Consider the following 15,249-nt stretch of genomic DNA (forward strand, 5'->3'; position numbering starts at 1 on the left):
GCTTCAGTAGTGTCCAGACAATGCATTTTCGAGAAGGATCTTACATGTAAATTCTCTGTGTATTTTAAGACCTTAATTTGTATTTGCATAAGAAACAGTATGAAAGAATTTCTCCAAGTTTACTTGCTAACAGTATGCGCAGCACTACCCTATGGAATGATTTTGGATCCCTCCTAGGCTTGGTCTATGTGTTTTGTTTTCTGTAGCATAACTTACAAAATTCTTTATGGTATTAAAATTCCTGCTCATTACCTTCTCTGCTAGTTTTGTGGACAAGATATCTTTAAAAAAATATTTTAACTAGTTTATGCAGAGTCAAAGCAGAAAAGCTGAGTACAAAAAGAATGCCTTTAAATAATACAGGTCCCAAAGAATAGTCAGCAGGAGAAATTATGTAATTGCAAATTAAGCTGGTAAAATTGTGTAGCATATCTTGTGCATGGTACGTTTGGTTTACTTTGATATGGCTTAAGTAACACATTGGGTGGAATAGATACAGGGATCCATTTTGGTGTGTAATTTTAAATGTTGTGCTTGCAAAGATAGGTGTTTCAGCATACCGTTTTTTGTCTGTTAATATGGCTTTTATTGTGTGTTTGGTAAGTCTACCTATCTTTGTCTAAAACTGTCCTTTGACTTGCTTTTCTTTTTCCTGAGGGAATTTACCAGGCTGTTTTGCAACAGCAAATTACTACAATGGGTATGTACATGCATATACATACGTACAAGTATTTCAGACAGCACAGGGTCTCCAAGCTAATTGACTTTATAAAGCAGTCCTAAGGTGGCATAGAAACCTGTTAGTCCTGTGTATATGCTGATATTAAATAAAAAAGCCACATGTTTTCTGTTCCACCTCACCTTGAAGTTCTGTGATAGCATTGGTGGTGGTCTATGGTTAAAACAATAACTGCACTTCTTATTTTTTCTTTAGGAAAAAAAAAAGTGATGTTTAAGAGATAAACCATATAATGTGTGAGGAGGATTTTTAAAAAATTAAATATTATTAGACAACCATATCCATGGCAGCAATTAGTAAGAATAGAGGTTTCACTAGTTTCTGTGTTGAGAACATGTGACTGCTGTTGTTCAACATTGGAAGCTTGGATCCTGGTGAAGGAAATGCTGGAAGTTAAAGTTTCCAATTGGCTGTAAAACATGATCCCTTACTGACTCTAGAACCATGGTCTAGTAGTTCTGATGTTGAAACAAGGTAAGTGTATACAAGTTTACAACCCAAACAAGTGCTGCTCTGCTAACCTGGTTATCAAAGCTGTGGATGGTTGTTTCAGTACCTTGTGTATTTCTGAAAACAAGCTTCTAAGCTGGAAAACAAGCTTCTAAGAGCTTTGATTTTGCTTGCAGGCTTCACCAAAATGTTAGAACTATGGAAAGTTACTGTAAGACAAGAACTAGTCTGCAGTTTCTTGATTGTATGCAGTTTGAGGTGAAAGTGGGGTAGAAATGGCTAGGATGTGTGGTGAGTACAACAGAAAGATAAATAAACTCTGGAGTTGCAAACTGAAATTTTCCTAGCGTCATAAAACTTGTAGAGCTATTGATTTAAAAAGATGGATTTAATTTACAATAGCTCTTTTTACTGTGAATTGGACTGAGGTTGACACTAGAAGGTAATATTTTTCAAATCTTCACCTATTACTACCTGCAATGGTTCTCAGAAATTAATTAAATTAATCTAGGTGGTTTGAATTACAGGCTATTGCTATTTTATTCCTTCACATCTGGGAAAAGTTGTAGGTATTTTCTTTGTGAAATTATAGTTATTCGGCAAGAATATATATTATCTCTGTATTTTCATGGGGCTATGTTAGACTGCTGTTTAGTAGTTCTTGTTAATAGTACAGCTGTTAGATGTTAACTCAAAAACCAGTTTTTTCTGGAAATGTTCTACAGAATAATTCATAAGCATCTATATAGTTGTGCATACATATTGACATTAGTTGTCTATAAATAGTTATCTACTCATCCTTTATAATTGGAAGAAACAGGTTTTCTATATGTTAAAAATTAGAAAAGTTAGCAAGAATTGTAATCATTTATATGCAGTTTCAAGGTAAGAGCCCAAATCTCAATCATGTTTAGAGGTCACCATCTAATCGAAAATAAGTGTCAGTCTTTGGCTTTTAAATAAAAAAAAAAAAATCCAATAAAATAATAATAAAATAATAGAAAAGAGGCAAGTGAGTAGAGCAGAACAAGTAATGGCAAAGTGAACAATTCTGGCTTGTTTTTACTGCTGCCACAGGCAATGAGCAGAAGAGCACTTTGGGCTCTCAGCTGGTTGCTAAACAAAAGTATTTGAAGAATGCAAGTTTCATTTGTCCTTTTCCTACTTGAGCAGCTAGAGTGTAGTTTATTCAAGAGGCACATCTTTGATATCTGTGACAGTGCTAATGGACACTTTTGTCCTTGTAGGACAGTCTCCCTGGATTCACAACTTCATTGTGAAATAGAGCGAGTAGAGCCACGGCCTAAGGGACTTCCTTGGAAGTTTGATAACCCATTAGCTGACCAAAGTTGGGGTGTTTCTTCAGTGTGGTGCTGCTGGTGTGCTATCATTTGTCCAGAAGTCAGAGCTGGGATATTCAGTCTCTTGCTTTCCTGGCTTCTGTGTGTATGCTGTTGCAGAGCACTACAATTGAACGTATATGGTCGAAAAAATGAAAAAGTGGAGTTACTGCCACTTCAGTAACTGGAGAGATGGCTTATCTGTGCTAGTCTTGTACTATACAAAAATTAGTGAAATCACCCTGTGCTGGAAAAGGCATAGTTAAAGATAGGTAAGGCCAAGCACAGGTCCTGCGTTACATAACATTCTGCTTTTAACAAACCACTAAGAAACAAATCTGTGAGCAGCTGCAGCCCTTGGAGCATAGGCTGTGTCATGGTGCCCTGCAGCTCACCCTCGGAAGGTGGAGCTCGGCCAGGGGGTCTGCAGGCTTTCATGGTTCGGTGTGAGTGCTGCACAGCACGGGTCAAGGCCAGCACAGGGAACTCGCGTTCGGGCGTGTCTCTGGTTTGACATTGCCCGGGGCAAGGCTGCGGGAGGCACGGGAGCGGCTGGCCGGCGCCCCGAGCCGGGCGGTGACAGGGCCGGCGCAGAGGCGGGGGCGCGGTTGATCGCTGTGGGCGGGCTCACAGCCCGGAGCGGCGCCGCAGCGGGCCGGGCGCGCTGAGGGGCGGGCTCGGCCCGGCCGCGGACCAAGCGCGCCCCCGCCCGGGCGGGGCCGCGGGGCGGGAGGGCGCGGCCGCGCGTGCGCGGCGTTCGGCGCGGCGCCTCCGCCAATCGCGGCGCGACCTTTGCGCGGCGGCCCCGCCCCCGGCGCGGTGAAGGACAAGGTGACGGCGCGGCGCCCGCGTTCAGCCTCTGCCGCAGCGGCTCCATCTTGCGAGGTGAGTCGGGGCGGCGCGGGCCGCCCGCCCGCCGGGGACCGGGCCCAGCCTCGGGGCGGCAGGGCCGCCTCGCGGCTGCGCGGCCGGGCTCGGCGGCCGCGCCGTGGCGGGGTTTTCCGGTCCCACGTCTCCCTGCTCTTCTCGCCCGCCTCAGGTCGCCATGTTCTCGTCCATCGCGCCGCTCGCGCGGCACAACCCGTTCTGCGCGCCGCACTTCCAGCTGGTGCAGGACGGCGTGAGGAAGCGCCCGGCGGAGCCCGCGGAGGCCCTCACCACGCGGCGGGGCCTGGCGGCCGCGTCCGCCGACGAGGGTGAGAGGGGACGGCGGGGCCGCGGCGGGGCGAGGCCCGTGGGCGTGCGGGGCTGGCGGTGCCTGCGCTGACCCCACCGGCGCGGGCCCGTGCCCGCCAGGGCGGCGCAGGGAATGCCGGCGCCCGGCGGGCACGGCCGCGCCGGGAGGGGCCGGTGCTGGGCCTACGCACCGCTTGGAGGACGAGGAAGGGCACGGGCGGGGGAGGCGCTGGCAGTGCTTCCGCTCTCGCGGCGGTGTGTGCTGAGGAGCAGGAGGGATCCGGATTTCCCGGGAAAGGACACTGAAAGCTTCTAGTGCAGAGTAATCACAGAGACCCCTGTAGATTTTGTCTCGGGGAGCAGAGAGCGCTTTTTCTGACTCTGCACGGCCTGCAACCTCGGGCACCAAGGTTGTAGGCCTGTACTTCTTTCATCGGTAGAGAGGAGCTGTGACTGAATCTGTGGATTCGGAAGACCATCTCTCCCATCCTTTTTCCCTTTTTCTCTTTTTTTTTTTTTTCCATCAGTTTATTCATACCTGGGCACCTGAACATCTAGATATGTTAGGGGTGCTTGTTGCTGTTTAGTTCTTTTTTACTGTGTATTAGTTGTGGGCATACACCAGATAACTTGCTGTTTAATATACAGACATGCACTTAAGAGTTAAGTGCAAGTGCTTCACTTAAGAGTTAAGTGCAAGTGCTTTCTGTATGTTTCCCAGTTAATTTGTTGTATTCTGAAGGTCAGACCTTGATGATACTTGCAGTATCACAGAATGGATAAGGGTGGAAAGGACTACAATGAGTCATTGTTGTCATCATCATCCTTACAGGTCTAGCTTCCCTGCTGAAGCAGGGTCATCCTAGAGCAGATTGCACATGATTGTATCCAGATTCTTGAATGCCTCCAGGGAGGGAAACTCCACAGCCTCTTTGGGCAACGTATTTCAGTGCGTGGTCACTACAATAAAGAAGTTTTTACTGTCAGATAGAACTTCCTGTGCATCAGTGTCTGCCCACGGCTTCTTGTCCTCTTGCTTGGCACCACTGATAAGAGCCTGGATCCATCCTGGATGCCCTCCCAAAAATAGTTACAGACAGTGATGAGATCTGCTTTCAGTCATCCTTTTTTGAGGCTGAATAGACCCAGCTCCTTCAGCCTTTCTTCAGAAATGAAGAGTTCCAGTCTCCTCATCATCTTTGTCACCCTTCCCTGAACCTGCTCTAGGAGCTCCATGTCTGTCTTGTACTGAGGGGTGCAGGACTGGGCACAGCACTCCAATTGTAGCCTCACTAGGGCTGAGTAAAGGGATAGGATCACCCTTGAGCTACTGGCAGTGCTTTTCCTAATGCTTTACAGGATACCCTGTTGGAATGGCCTCCTTGGCCACATGGACACACTGCTGGCTCATGGACAGCTTGGCTGCCCAGCAGGACCCCCAGCTCCTTCTCTGCAGAGCTGCTTTCCAGCAGGTTGGCCCCCAGCCTGTGCTGGTCCATGGGGCTATTCCTCCCCAGGTACAGGATCCTACAGTTGCCTTTATTGAACTTAATTCAGTTCCTCTCTGCACGCCACTCCAACTTGTTGAGGTCCATTTGAGTAGAGGTGGATATTAAAATTCTAATTCTTTTAAGCTGCCAATAACAAAAGTTTCTCTCTAGTTTTACTTGGAAAAAAAAAAGTAAGAATTACTTTCAGAAAGCTGCCTCTTCTGAAGTACTGTGATTATTGAAGTGTTTCAGTGGAGTTTCATGAACATCTCTATAATACATGAAAGAGGTTAGTTTTACAAAGTTTTCAAGAAATTATTTGTGGCTTTCAGTGTAGTAATCCTGCTGCCAGCTAACTAAAGCCCTAAATCGCTCTTTGGTATGCTAAATATATTCAGTAGGTGCACTTATTTCTTTAAAGCATTATGCTTAATCTTCATCCTGTTTGTTGGCAGTTGAGGTCAAAGGTGGCCAGTTTTTTAATCTTTATAATCTTTTCTGCTGAATTTATTATTTCATATAACCCAGTTGGTTCTCTGGCTTTCGTGTCGAGAACATAACACGTTACAGAAGATAAGTGAACTTGCACAAGGTCACACAAAGTCAGTACAAACCACACGACCTTCTGAGATCAGCTCAGGGCATCAACCACAGCAGCACTCAGAGACCAAGTATTTATGACTAGCTCGTGGAATTTGTCCTTGTTACCATGTCAGATTGGAAGCAGAGATATGAAGTAGCTACAATGTAGCTGTCTCAACAGAGTAGAGATATATTTTTATGCCATACGTATAATTTGTGTACCTTAAGGGTGTTTGTCTTAAATCATTTACTCGGGTATGTTAGAATGACTTTCTTGTCCTCTGTGTGGCATATTCAGCTGGTTCTCAAGTTATGAATTGTAGAATATGTGACTCTACTTCTGAAATAAAAAGTCCAAAATCAACTGTGGCTTCGTTTTCCTAATACTAATGTACCACTACAATCCTAGGCACCTCTAAAGAGCTCAAGCTTAATTGATACTGGCTTTCTTAATACTGTACTTGAACACCTGACAGGCTGACAGGTCAGTCTGAATGGCAGTGTAATCCAGCACATACATAAAATTCTACTCTGGCTACTATAAAGGTCTGTCCCTGTCATTTGAGGAGCATGACTTTAAATTACTGTGATAAAGGCAACGTGAACAAGTGGTTCTGAGATCTGACAGCATGGTAGCTGCTGCAGGGCTGTGGTGCTGTTAGCCAAAGACACAGCTAGACAGCGCTGGCCCAAACAGACCTAGAGTCTGTTCTCTGAGTACACCTGCCTGGCCTGTGTGTGTTTAACTAGACATTCTAGAAAGTTATAAACAGACTGTTTCTGCTCTCTGTAGATCTATTCATAAAAGAATTCAGAACCAGAAAGATGGCAGTAAAGCTCTATATAAAATAGGCTTTTGCTGTCTTCTAGTTTTCATTAGCGTTTCTTGGAGATACTTCTTAATAAGTTGTAGCACTTCAATGTCTATTCCATTATATTGAAATGATACCAGTACATTTAGTAGCAAAAGATTGTTTTTCTACTTTGGAGAATATTTTTTACATAGTGTATTATTTTCTGTATGCTTATTCAGTATATTAGTTTTGCTTTTACTTCTCTTCTTAAAATGTTGAGCATAGCAGCAGAATTGTGCTGCTGCTTTATGCTTATTTTTTTACTGTTCATTGTAAATTTGAGTGTTTCTTGTGTGCATTCACTCATAGCCTCTGTAACTTCTTCAAAAACGAAATAAGAAAATGGATTCTTTTTTCTTAGCTCCAGTAGCTTCGTTGTAGAGGAATATGTGAAAATTAATAACTTGTTCTAAGATTGGATGGTTTTATACACAGCATGTACACTGTATGGGACAGTGCGTATGAAGTATTTCTTGATTCAATGGAACCTGAAAGATTCTTTGGTGAACCTCGTGTGTGAGCATTCAGTTGGGACAATAAATAGCAATCTGCAGTTTCATTAAACAAGCTGTATACATTTGAGATTCTGTATTTGAAAGACAGTTTACAAAAAATCAGTGTAAATAATCTGAGAAGTACCTGAAAATACGTCTGCATATCTCAAACACCAATACTGTAGATTTTTATAGTCTCAAATACAAAAGTTAAAATGTCATAGAATATTTAATGAAAGAAACTTTGTCTTTTGAGCACTAGAGGAATATTATCCTTATTTCCTGGATATAAGAAATTGTTGGACATTGCAACTTTGAGTCATAGTTTCTGCTAGTAACTTCTGGGATTAATTCCTATGGTTTTAGTGTGCTCTGAGCTGAAACTTCAGTGTTTCTTCCTTTGCTTATTTAAAGGAACAAATTCAATTTGGAAGGCTTAGAATCAAATCTTGTCAGTCCAAAATGTTTTAAAGCAAAAAAAAAAAAAAAATTATTATAACACTATATAATACAACATGGGAGATTATTTCAGTTTGATACTTTTGAGAAAGTAGCGCTTAGTTTTGTTTCTTTTCTGATCATTGTTACCATTTATGATTGATCATATATATGTAATTTTTTCCAATTAACTAGAATACAGCTGTGCCTATGGCTCAAACAGATTCTTTGTCCTTTGTGGCCTTGGTGGGATTATTAGCTGTGGAACAACACATACGGCACTGGTTCCTCTAGACCTGGTTAAATGCAGAATGCAGGTTTGTTCTGCATGTTGGTATGTGATGAAAGAGCATGTTTAGTGTGGTATATTTAATTACTAATGAACTGGAGGCATAAAGTATACCCTGGAGATGGCTGTCCAACAGTGCATGGAGTTTATATAAAAGCATGGTGTGTCTTTATTTTTTGCTGCAGAATACAGTTGTGAATATGGCTCGCTCAAGTTTTATGCTCTCTGTGGCGTTGGTGGGGTCCTAAGTTGTGGCCTGACACACACTGGTGTCGTACCTCTGGATTTAGTGAAATGTCGAATGCAGGTTTGTATAAACTTAAACATTTCTTGAACTTCTGTTTTCTATCTAGCCAGCATATTAAGAGTTGGCAATAGGGATGCAGTCTTTTGTGGATGAGAAGAAACAAGTAAACTTGAATGCTGCTTTATCAAATCTACTGCTGTAAGACTAGCAAAGTACCACTTTGAAGAGAAGTAAAGGTATTAAGAATAATCTGGATGCATTATTTTTGACAGCATTTAAGGCACATTTAACTGACTATATTTGCTAAAAGGCATCCACCACAATGTTGCTCTGCTGGCTGGTTTGTTGTCCAGCATTATTCCAGTGCTTTTGGAGTAAGGAAATAGGATCTTCTGGATCTGCGTTTTTTAGCCTGGAGTGACATGCGTGTGTAATTTGATCCGTTAACACCATGGATATCAATGCATGGCTTATAGATTGGATATTTTCTAATGATGCCACTTTGAGGAGTGTGGCTAAAACTTGATTTGGTAGCAAGAAGGTCGTCAATGCTTGCAACTGCTTTCCTTGAAGTGTTTTTTGATTAATATGAAAGTAGCGTTGTTTACATTGCACTTGTGATACATTAAAATCATTTTGTGAGCAGCCATGGGTGAAAACATACTAATGGATTTATCAGGCAAATCTACAAGAATGAAGCAAATTAAAGCACTCTTGTAAATTTCTGGAAATATAGTAGTTAATGATTTCCTTGTTGCATAGATGGATTATAAAAATGGCCATTTTGTAATTATAGAACTCCTGAAATTAGGAGTGAGCTATGAATTAATCAGACTTGTTTGTCATGCTAGGACTATGCATGTGCTATTCTTCAAAACCATGCTCTTCAGAATAGCCTTTATTTAAGGTTTACCAGAGAGACTTTTTCATATTCTTGAGAGCATCTGAAATTCTGGTCTCAAACTAGGAAATCGGTAACACAACAGACATGCTCAGTGTGGGCTACCAGTTTGGTTTATTGTATGGTCAGGGTGGGGGTACTTCCCCTTCCCTCTCCAGCACTTAGAGGGAGTTTCAGGAGGGGGGTTTCCGTGTGGATTCCAGGTGTGATCTTGTAAAACCTGTCAGCATTTATTTCTTTACAGATCCAGTACAGAGCATGTTACTAATCCTTCCTAAATTCTCCAGGAAGAAACCTGTTGCCTGCCCTCTCATGTCTTTTTAAGAAGAAGTCACCTTTGCCATGGTTTAACTGAAACCAGGACACCTGTTACAGACCTGATAATTAAGCATGGTTCTGACTTGAACATTGTCCCATTTTACAGTGCCTGATTAAATATCCAATTTTCTAAAATTATGTCTCTTTCTAAAATTGACATATTTAGGTGAACTAGATCTTAAGTATGTTGTTCCTAGACTGCAAGACAAAATACTAGTCAGTGCATGTCCCATAGCTCTCTCTGAAAGCTTTGATGGGCATCCAGTTTGATATTTTCCTTCTTATCCTCTGAGGAGCTGTTGAATGATGTAAAATATGAAAAGAAACAGTGGGATGTGACATAATTACCTGTTGAAAAGTTTCTGCTAAATTAATTCCTTACCTGAAACAAAATTATTCAAGTCAGTCTGTGTTAAATTTCTGATAAGTTAATAAAATCTGACTCAAAATTCTATGGACAGAAAACAATTCATGTGTAGCCTTTATTGCTGAGTCAAAGTACAAGTGTGGAAGTTTTTGAGTACTCTTTGATCTGCTTTGCTCAATCTGTTTTAGTCTGACTGCATGGAGAGATCACACAGGAGAAACAACCTTCTCTGATTAGTAATCAATTGAATCATTAGGTTTATGGCAGTGTTTGAATATACATAGGTAGAATGTGTAAAGTAGATGAAATTGCTGACAGGACCCATTAAATTTTTAAAAAATCTGATCTATACATAGTTGCACCAGTACACCACTGGTGTGTTAGAACAGTGATTTCAGTAAGTCTTTTCATTACAGTTGCATTGTTAATTTGGAGAATCAAAGTGAAAGAAAATTAAATTTGGTGGTTTAATAGCCAGTATTGAGGAATATACTGGCTATTAAAATAAGTCGGGATTTGAGACTAGCAAGTAACCATTAATGTAACTTTGTGGTGTGTACATCATCTGTCCAGGGAATTACAGGAAGCCAGCTGTCTGAGAAATAGAAAAATGAACAATTTTGGATGGGGGTGTGAGAAGGAAAATAGTTAGCTATATCAAACATTTAACTGTGTTCTTTTTAGGTTGATCCACAAAAATACAAGAGCATCTTCAATGGATTTTCAGTGACAATCAATGAAGATGGTGTTCGTGGCTTGGCTAAGGGATGGGCTCCAACCTTTATTGGCTACTCCATGCAAGGGCTTTGTAAATTTGGTTTCTATGAAGTTTTCAAAATCCTGTATGGCAACATGCTGGGAGAGGTAAGCCTTAAGTGTTTTTTGTAAGGCTGTATGTCTGTAGCATAATAGTATTAGTGATAAGGAGTAATCACAAAAGTATTAAATAATAAAAACACATGTTTCAATTCCTTCCAGGAAAATGCCTATTTGTGGCGTACTTCGCTATATTTAGCTGCATCTGCCAGTGCAGAGTTTTTTGCTGACATTGCTCTGGCTCCAATGGAAGCTGCTAAAGTTCGTATTCAGACACAGCCTGGATATGCAAACACTCTACGGCAGGCTTTACCCAAAATGTTTGCAGAAGAAGGCATCTGGGCGTAAGCATTCCTTCCTTTCAGTTGAAATTCTGATTTTCAGTACATTTTATTACTGAAGAACTGGTTTTATAACTAATTCTGGCCTTAGCTTTTTGGACTTTGTATTTCAAGATAAGAACTTAACATAATTCAGGTGATCTGTGCTGAACTGTCTGTTAATTCCACATGCTCCTTAGATCCATCTTTGTGAGTATCTTTGTGCTGAGTTCTGCTGGATAACTTCGGTTTCTAGCAGTTCCAGTCAGAGATACTCAGCAACTTTCTGGTTGTACAGTCAAAGATGCTTGAGTCATTGGCATGTGAGAGTAATATAACTGCATGTTAGCTTTCTGTTCTGATAGAAGTGGCTGTAGATGTACAGGTCATGTTTCACTATCAGGACTTGGCTGGTGTGCAGACATTACCTTTATTGCACTGGTAGTATCAGTACTACATTGCTGCAGTGTATTGTGATCTGAAAAGTGACTAAAGAAACTGCTGTGCAGTCTGGGGATCAGGAAAATTTCATTTTGTTGCTGTTTGAAGGTAATACTCAGGAATTAGTTTTCAATTTTCAATTCAAATTTCTGTAGGTATTGACAGCATTACAGGGTCAGTATATAGAAGTTATGTAGCAGCAATAAATAAGCCAATTTATTTCAGGTTAGAAATACACTTTAAATAATGAAGAAAATGAAACTGAGATTGTCTCTTCTCTGATTAAGTTTCTATAAAGGTGTTGCTCCGCTATGGATGAGACAGATTCCATACACAATGATGAAATTTGCCTGCTTTGAACGTACTGTTGAAGCTCTCTACAAGTATGTTGTTCCCAAGCCACGAAGTGAATGTACAAAAGGAGAACAGCTGATAGTCACATTTGTTGCAGGCTATATTGGTAAGGAATGTTTAACTTCTGTACTTCATTAATGGAATACTGCAAATCTAGAGGCCTGTTGCTTTTCAGAGTATTAACTGAAAAGTGGCATTAGCAGATGTCACTAACACAGGAGAACTTACCTGCAACTTTAAAATGTGCAGGGGAAATAAATATAATCAGTCTCTTAGGGGAAAACAGGTCGGTAATAGGACACTACTCTTAACTGCTCCTATATGTTACTGGTATTGATGGCCAGATTTAAAAACTGTGGCTGATTTAAGTGAAAATTTGCATCTTTCTCAGTCTTGGGAATCTTTGGATGGAAGGGGGGAATTTTCAATATCCAAAGATTCAGAAGTTTTTTTCTGGTTGTTTTCTTCTGTTCAGAAGTTTCAGCTGGTTGTACTTAATGTACACAGTAGTGGTACACCTAAAACACCACAGAACTAATGTCAAATTATTCTTTCAGCTGGTGTATTCTGTGCAATTGTTTCCCATCCTGCTGACTCTGTTGTGTCTGTGTTGAACAAAGAAAAGGGCAGTTCAGCTTCACAGGTTCTTATGAGGCTTGGATTCAAAGGTACATTCTTTCTTTCATTTATTTTGGATCAAGTGTTTCTGGTGTTTAGGGGAGGAGGTATTTTTTTTCATGCCATTTTATGCTGCTCATGCTTTATGGTTTGCTCTCCAGGTGTATGGAAAGGTCTGTTTGCTCGTATCATTATGATTGGTACCCTGACTGCACTACAGTGGTTCATCTACGATTCTGTCAAGGTTTATTTCAGACTTCCTCGCCCACCTCCACCTGAAATGCCAGAATCTCTGAAGAAGAAGCTTGGTCTAACTGAATAGACAACTCATGGACTGACTGCTGACTGACCCAGTGATGAGTTTCATGAAACTTTTATATATTTGACTATGTAGAAAACAAACTATACAATGTCATTATTGGTTGTGCCCTCATCTCATGTGAGGGTTTAAATTCTACCACTGTCATTGCCTGAAATAAATGAGAAACAGAATGCTTAGTGTCTGTTTACTACTGCATATGTAAGCTTCATTTCATAGTAGCGAATACCTCAAATATTCCCTGGCTTCCCCCTCTCCCCCCAAAAAAATTTAAAAAAAAAATACCCTGTTCCACACTTTAGAAACTAGAGAAATGTTACTCTTCCACTTAAAATTAGGTTTTCACTGTTTCCAGAGAAGTGCCAAGAACCTGTCCTTGCACTTGGAGCCCACTGATCATTTGCCTGTAAAAAGCTGTTACTGTGGAACAGCTGCACTCCTGAATGGCCAAGATGAGACTGGAGTCTGATCGGGCGACCTAGTCATGATATCAGTGTTTCTCACAGAGATAAAAGGAACCTTATGCATACTAGAGCTGTTTCTGCCTTGGGATGGTCATCCCAACTTAACTTACACTTACTTGACTAATTTCTGCTTCTGTTGGCTTTGAACCACACCAAAGAACTTGGCCATTCTGATTGTCCTGTGGAATTAATGAGTAGTTGCTACCTCTTAACTAGAGAAAAGCTGATGTTAATAAAGATTTTCAAATATATTTGACTACTAATGGTGTACTTCAGCTTTACAATAAAATAAAAATGGATTGTCTTTTATTCTAAAGTTTGAAAAACTTGCCAGCTTTTCCCTACATTTGCTATGCCTGGAGTTTTTTATTTCATGTTTTTATTTCTGAATTAGTATAATACTGAATTATGGTTGAACCATGTATTTCTGCAGCACAAGGAGCCATACCAGGTTTTTTAGACCTTGATGTGAAGAAATACATGTTCCTCGACACATAAGAGGAGACAATTAAGGCAATGTTAAGGTATTTGTTTTTGAAATTTTTTCTCATTTCACCTGTTCAATAACCTACAGTTAGTAATCACTACACCCTATCCAGTATTACTTTGCTCACAAATAAGAGCTGGAGCTGATATGGGTTTTTTGCGATACTCTGGATAGGCTGCATTACAACATGTGAGCTGTTGATACAGAATTTAGCTTGGTACTTACTTATGTTATACTGCTTTCTTCCTCTTTATTTGGCTCCTTCAGAGCCAAAAGGACAAATCAGGCTGATGCCATTGGAATATCATAAATGTACTGACTGCTGTATCTTGCTGGAGTCAGATATGCCTGCTATTGTAGCACTGAGCTTCTCACTCCCTGGGAAAATCCTCCAACTTCCAGGATTTTGAATGATTATGCTAAATGAGAAAGCTGGGCCTTATTTTGAATTGTTGCCTTTCAAAATGCAGAGTAAGAGCTAGGACTACACCATTTCTCTGTCACCATGACAGTAATAAAGGCACTCTTCAGAGTGGCTGCTATCTGCCTGTATTATGCAGCAAAGTCAAATTTAGACCCCAAGTCTAAATAAAATACAACTACTTTGTTGAATTAAAATTATTTAATGCTAAAAGTATGTAAATCTTGTTTCCCCATCGTGAATGGGAAGCTCTGAAATTACTTAATGAGTCATTAAATACTTGTAAGAGCTTCCTTGGAGAAAAGCCCTTACTATGACTTGATCTTGTATTAAGGCTGTTGATGTTAAATCACCTTTTGAGGTTGTGTGTATGGTGCAGCTTGCTACACAAAATTGTCACTTTCATACACTGAAAATCAGTTTCTTTAGAGGCATGTTTTAACTCAGTAAGTTTTTCTTTGTTAGCTGAAAGTTCCTTCTAAACTTGGCGAAAGTGAAGAACTGTCAAATTTTAAGGCTTGCAGAGAGTGAGATAAGCTTTGCTCATGTAGTAAGGTAATCTGTCAAGCAATCTAGTGCTGAGCTAAATTTCTCGACGCTCTCATTCTGTATGTGGAGCAAAATCGCACAATTTTTCTCTACGATTAAGTCAGTGTTGCACAGTTAGTTACAAATATGTGCAATAATAAGAATCTTAAGTCCATTTTCTTATTTCTCACTGGTAGACCTGAAATGGTCTTTTAAAGATGCTTAGATAATTTTATCAAGGTAGATCTGAGATAAGACTACAAGGAGCAGGCAGCAGTTCCTGTTCTGTAACTGAGAAAGGGAAAATACATGTAGTGCTCTTTGCAGTGTTGTGTTTCAGTGGAAAACACAAGAGGGGGAGAGAATTGCCTTGCAGCAGCCAGCTTCATTAACATTCAGCCATTGTCCAGATGCTTGTTAGGAAAGAGTGTTGCTTAATGGGTCGCCTGCTGGTATTTTAAATAAGCTTTATCGGGAAAAATGTAGTATCAAAATGCATCTAAAACGTCAACTTTGTTGTTAACTGCTTTGTGCATAATGCCTGGTACATTTTCTGAAGGTTGAGATGGAGCAGTGGTACTTTTGATGGATTTGCACTTCCATTGCAAGGAAAGTCCTGGATCCAAAAGGGGTACCCCATTTTGAAATTAGGTAACTCCAGACCCATCAATAAATCCCAAAGTGCTCTGTAAAACATGGATATGCTGCTTGTGTATATTTTATGAAGGAGAAAACATACTTTCTTGCTGGTTATGGAGCTGAGATGAGCTTTCTGGTTTAAAGCATACTACATACA

The 15,249-nt window shown here is 40.7% G+C and overlaps 1 protein-coding gene and 1 non-coding gene across 3 annotated transcripts; both read left to right on the forward strand.

Moving 5' to 3' along the window:
• Window positions 1–3,342: 3,342 nt before the first annotated feature.
• SLC25A3 (solute carrier family 25 member 3) lies at window positions 3,343–12,726 on the forward strand. Of its 2 annotated transcripts, none has more exons than XM_021527943.4 (8): window positions 3,343–3,414; window positions 3,569–3,725; window positions 7,759–7,880; window positions 10,370–10,549; window positions 10,664–10,845; window positions 11,550–11,722; window positions 12,174–12,284; window positions 12,396–12,726. In XM_021527943.4, exons 2-8 carry the CDS (start codon window positions 3,575–3,577, stop codon window positions 12,554–12,556), a joined length of 1,080 nt encoding a protein of 359 aa, XP_021383618.1. In that variant the 5' UTR covers window positions 3,343–3,414; window positions 3,569–3,574; the 3' UTR covers window positions 12,557–12,726. The 2 variants fall into 2 exon arrangements, with proteins under 2 accessions (XP_021383618.1, XP_021383617.1); XM_021527942.4 differs by lacking the exon at window positions 7,759–7,880 and adding an exon at window positions 8,038–8,159.
• On the forward strand, window positions 11,008–11,247 carry LOC116183174 (small nucleolar RNA SNORA53). The gene has a single exon (XR_004147721.1). It is a non-coding gene; the product is annotated as a small nucleolar RNA SNORA53 (small nucleolar RNA).
• Window positions 12,727–15,249: the final 2,523 nt, after the last annotated feature.

Source organism: Lonchura striata, chromosome 1A, assembly GCF_050655825.1.
Source record: "Lonchura striata isolate lonStrDom1 chromosome 1A, ASM5065582v1, whole genome shotgun sequence".
In the NCBI taxonomy this organism is placed as follows: Eukaryota; Metazoa; Chordata; class Aves; order Passeriformes; family Estrildidae; genus Lonchura; species Lonchura striata.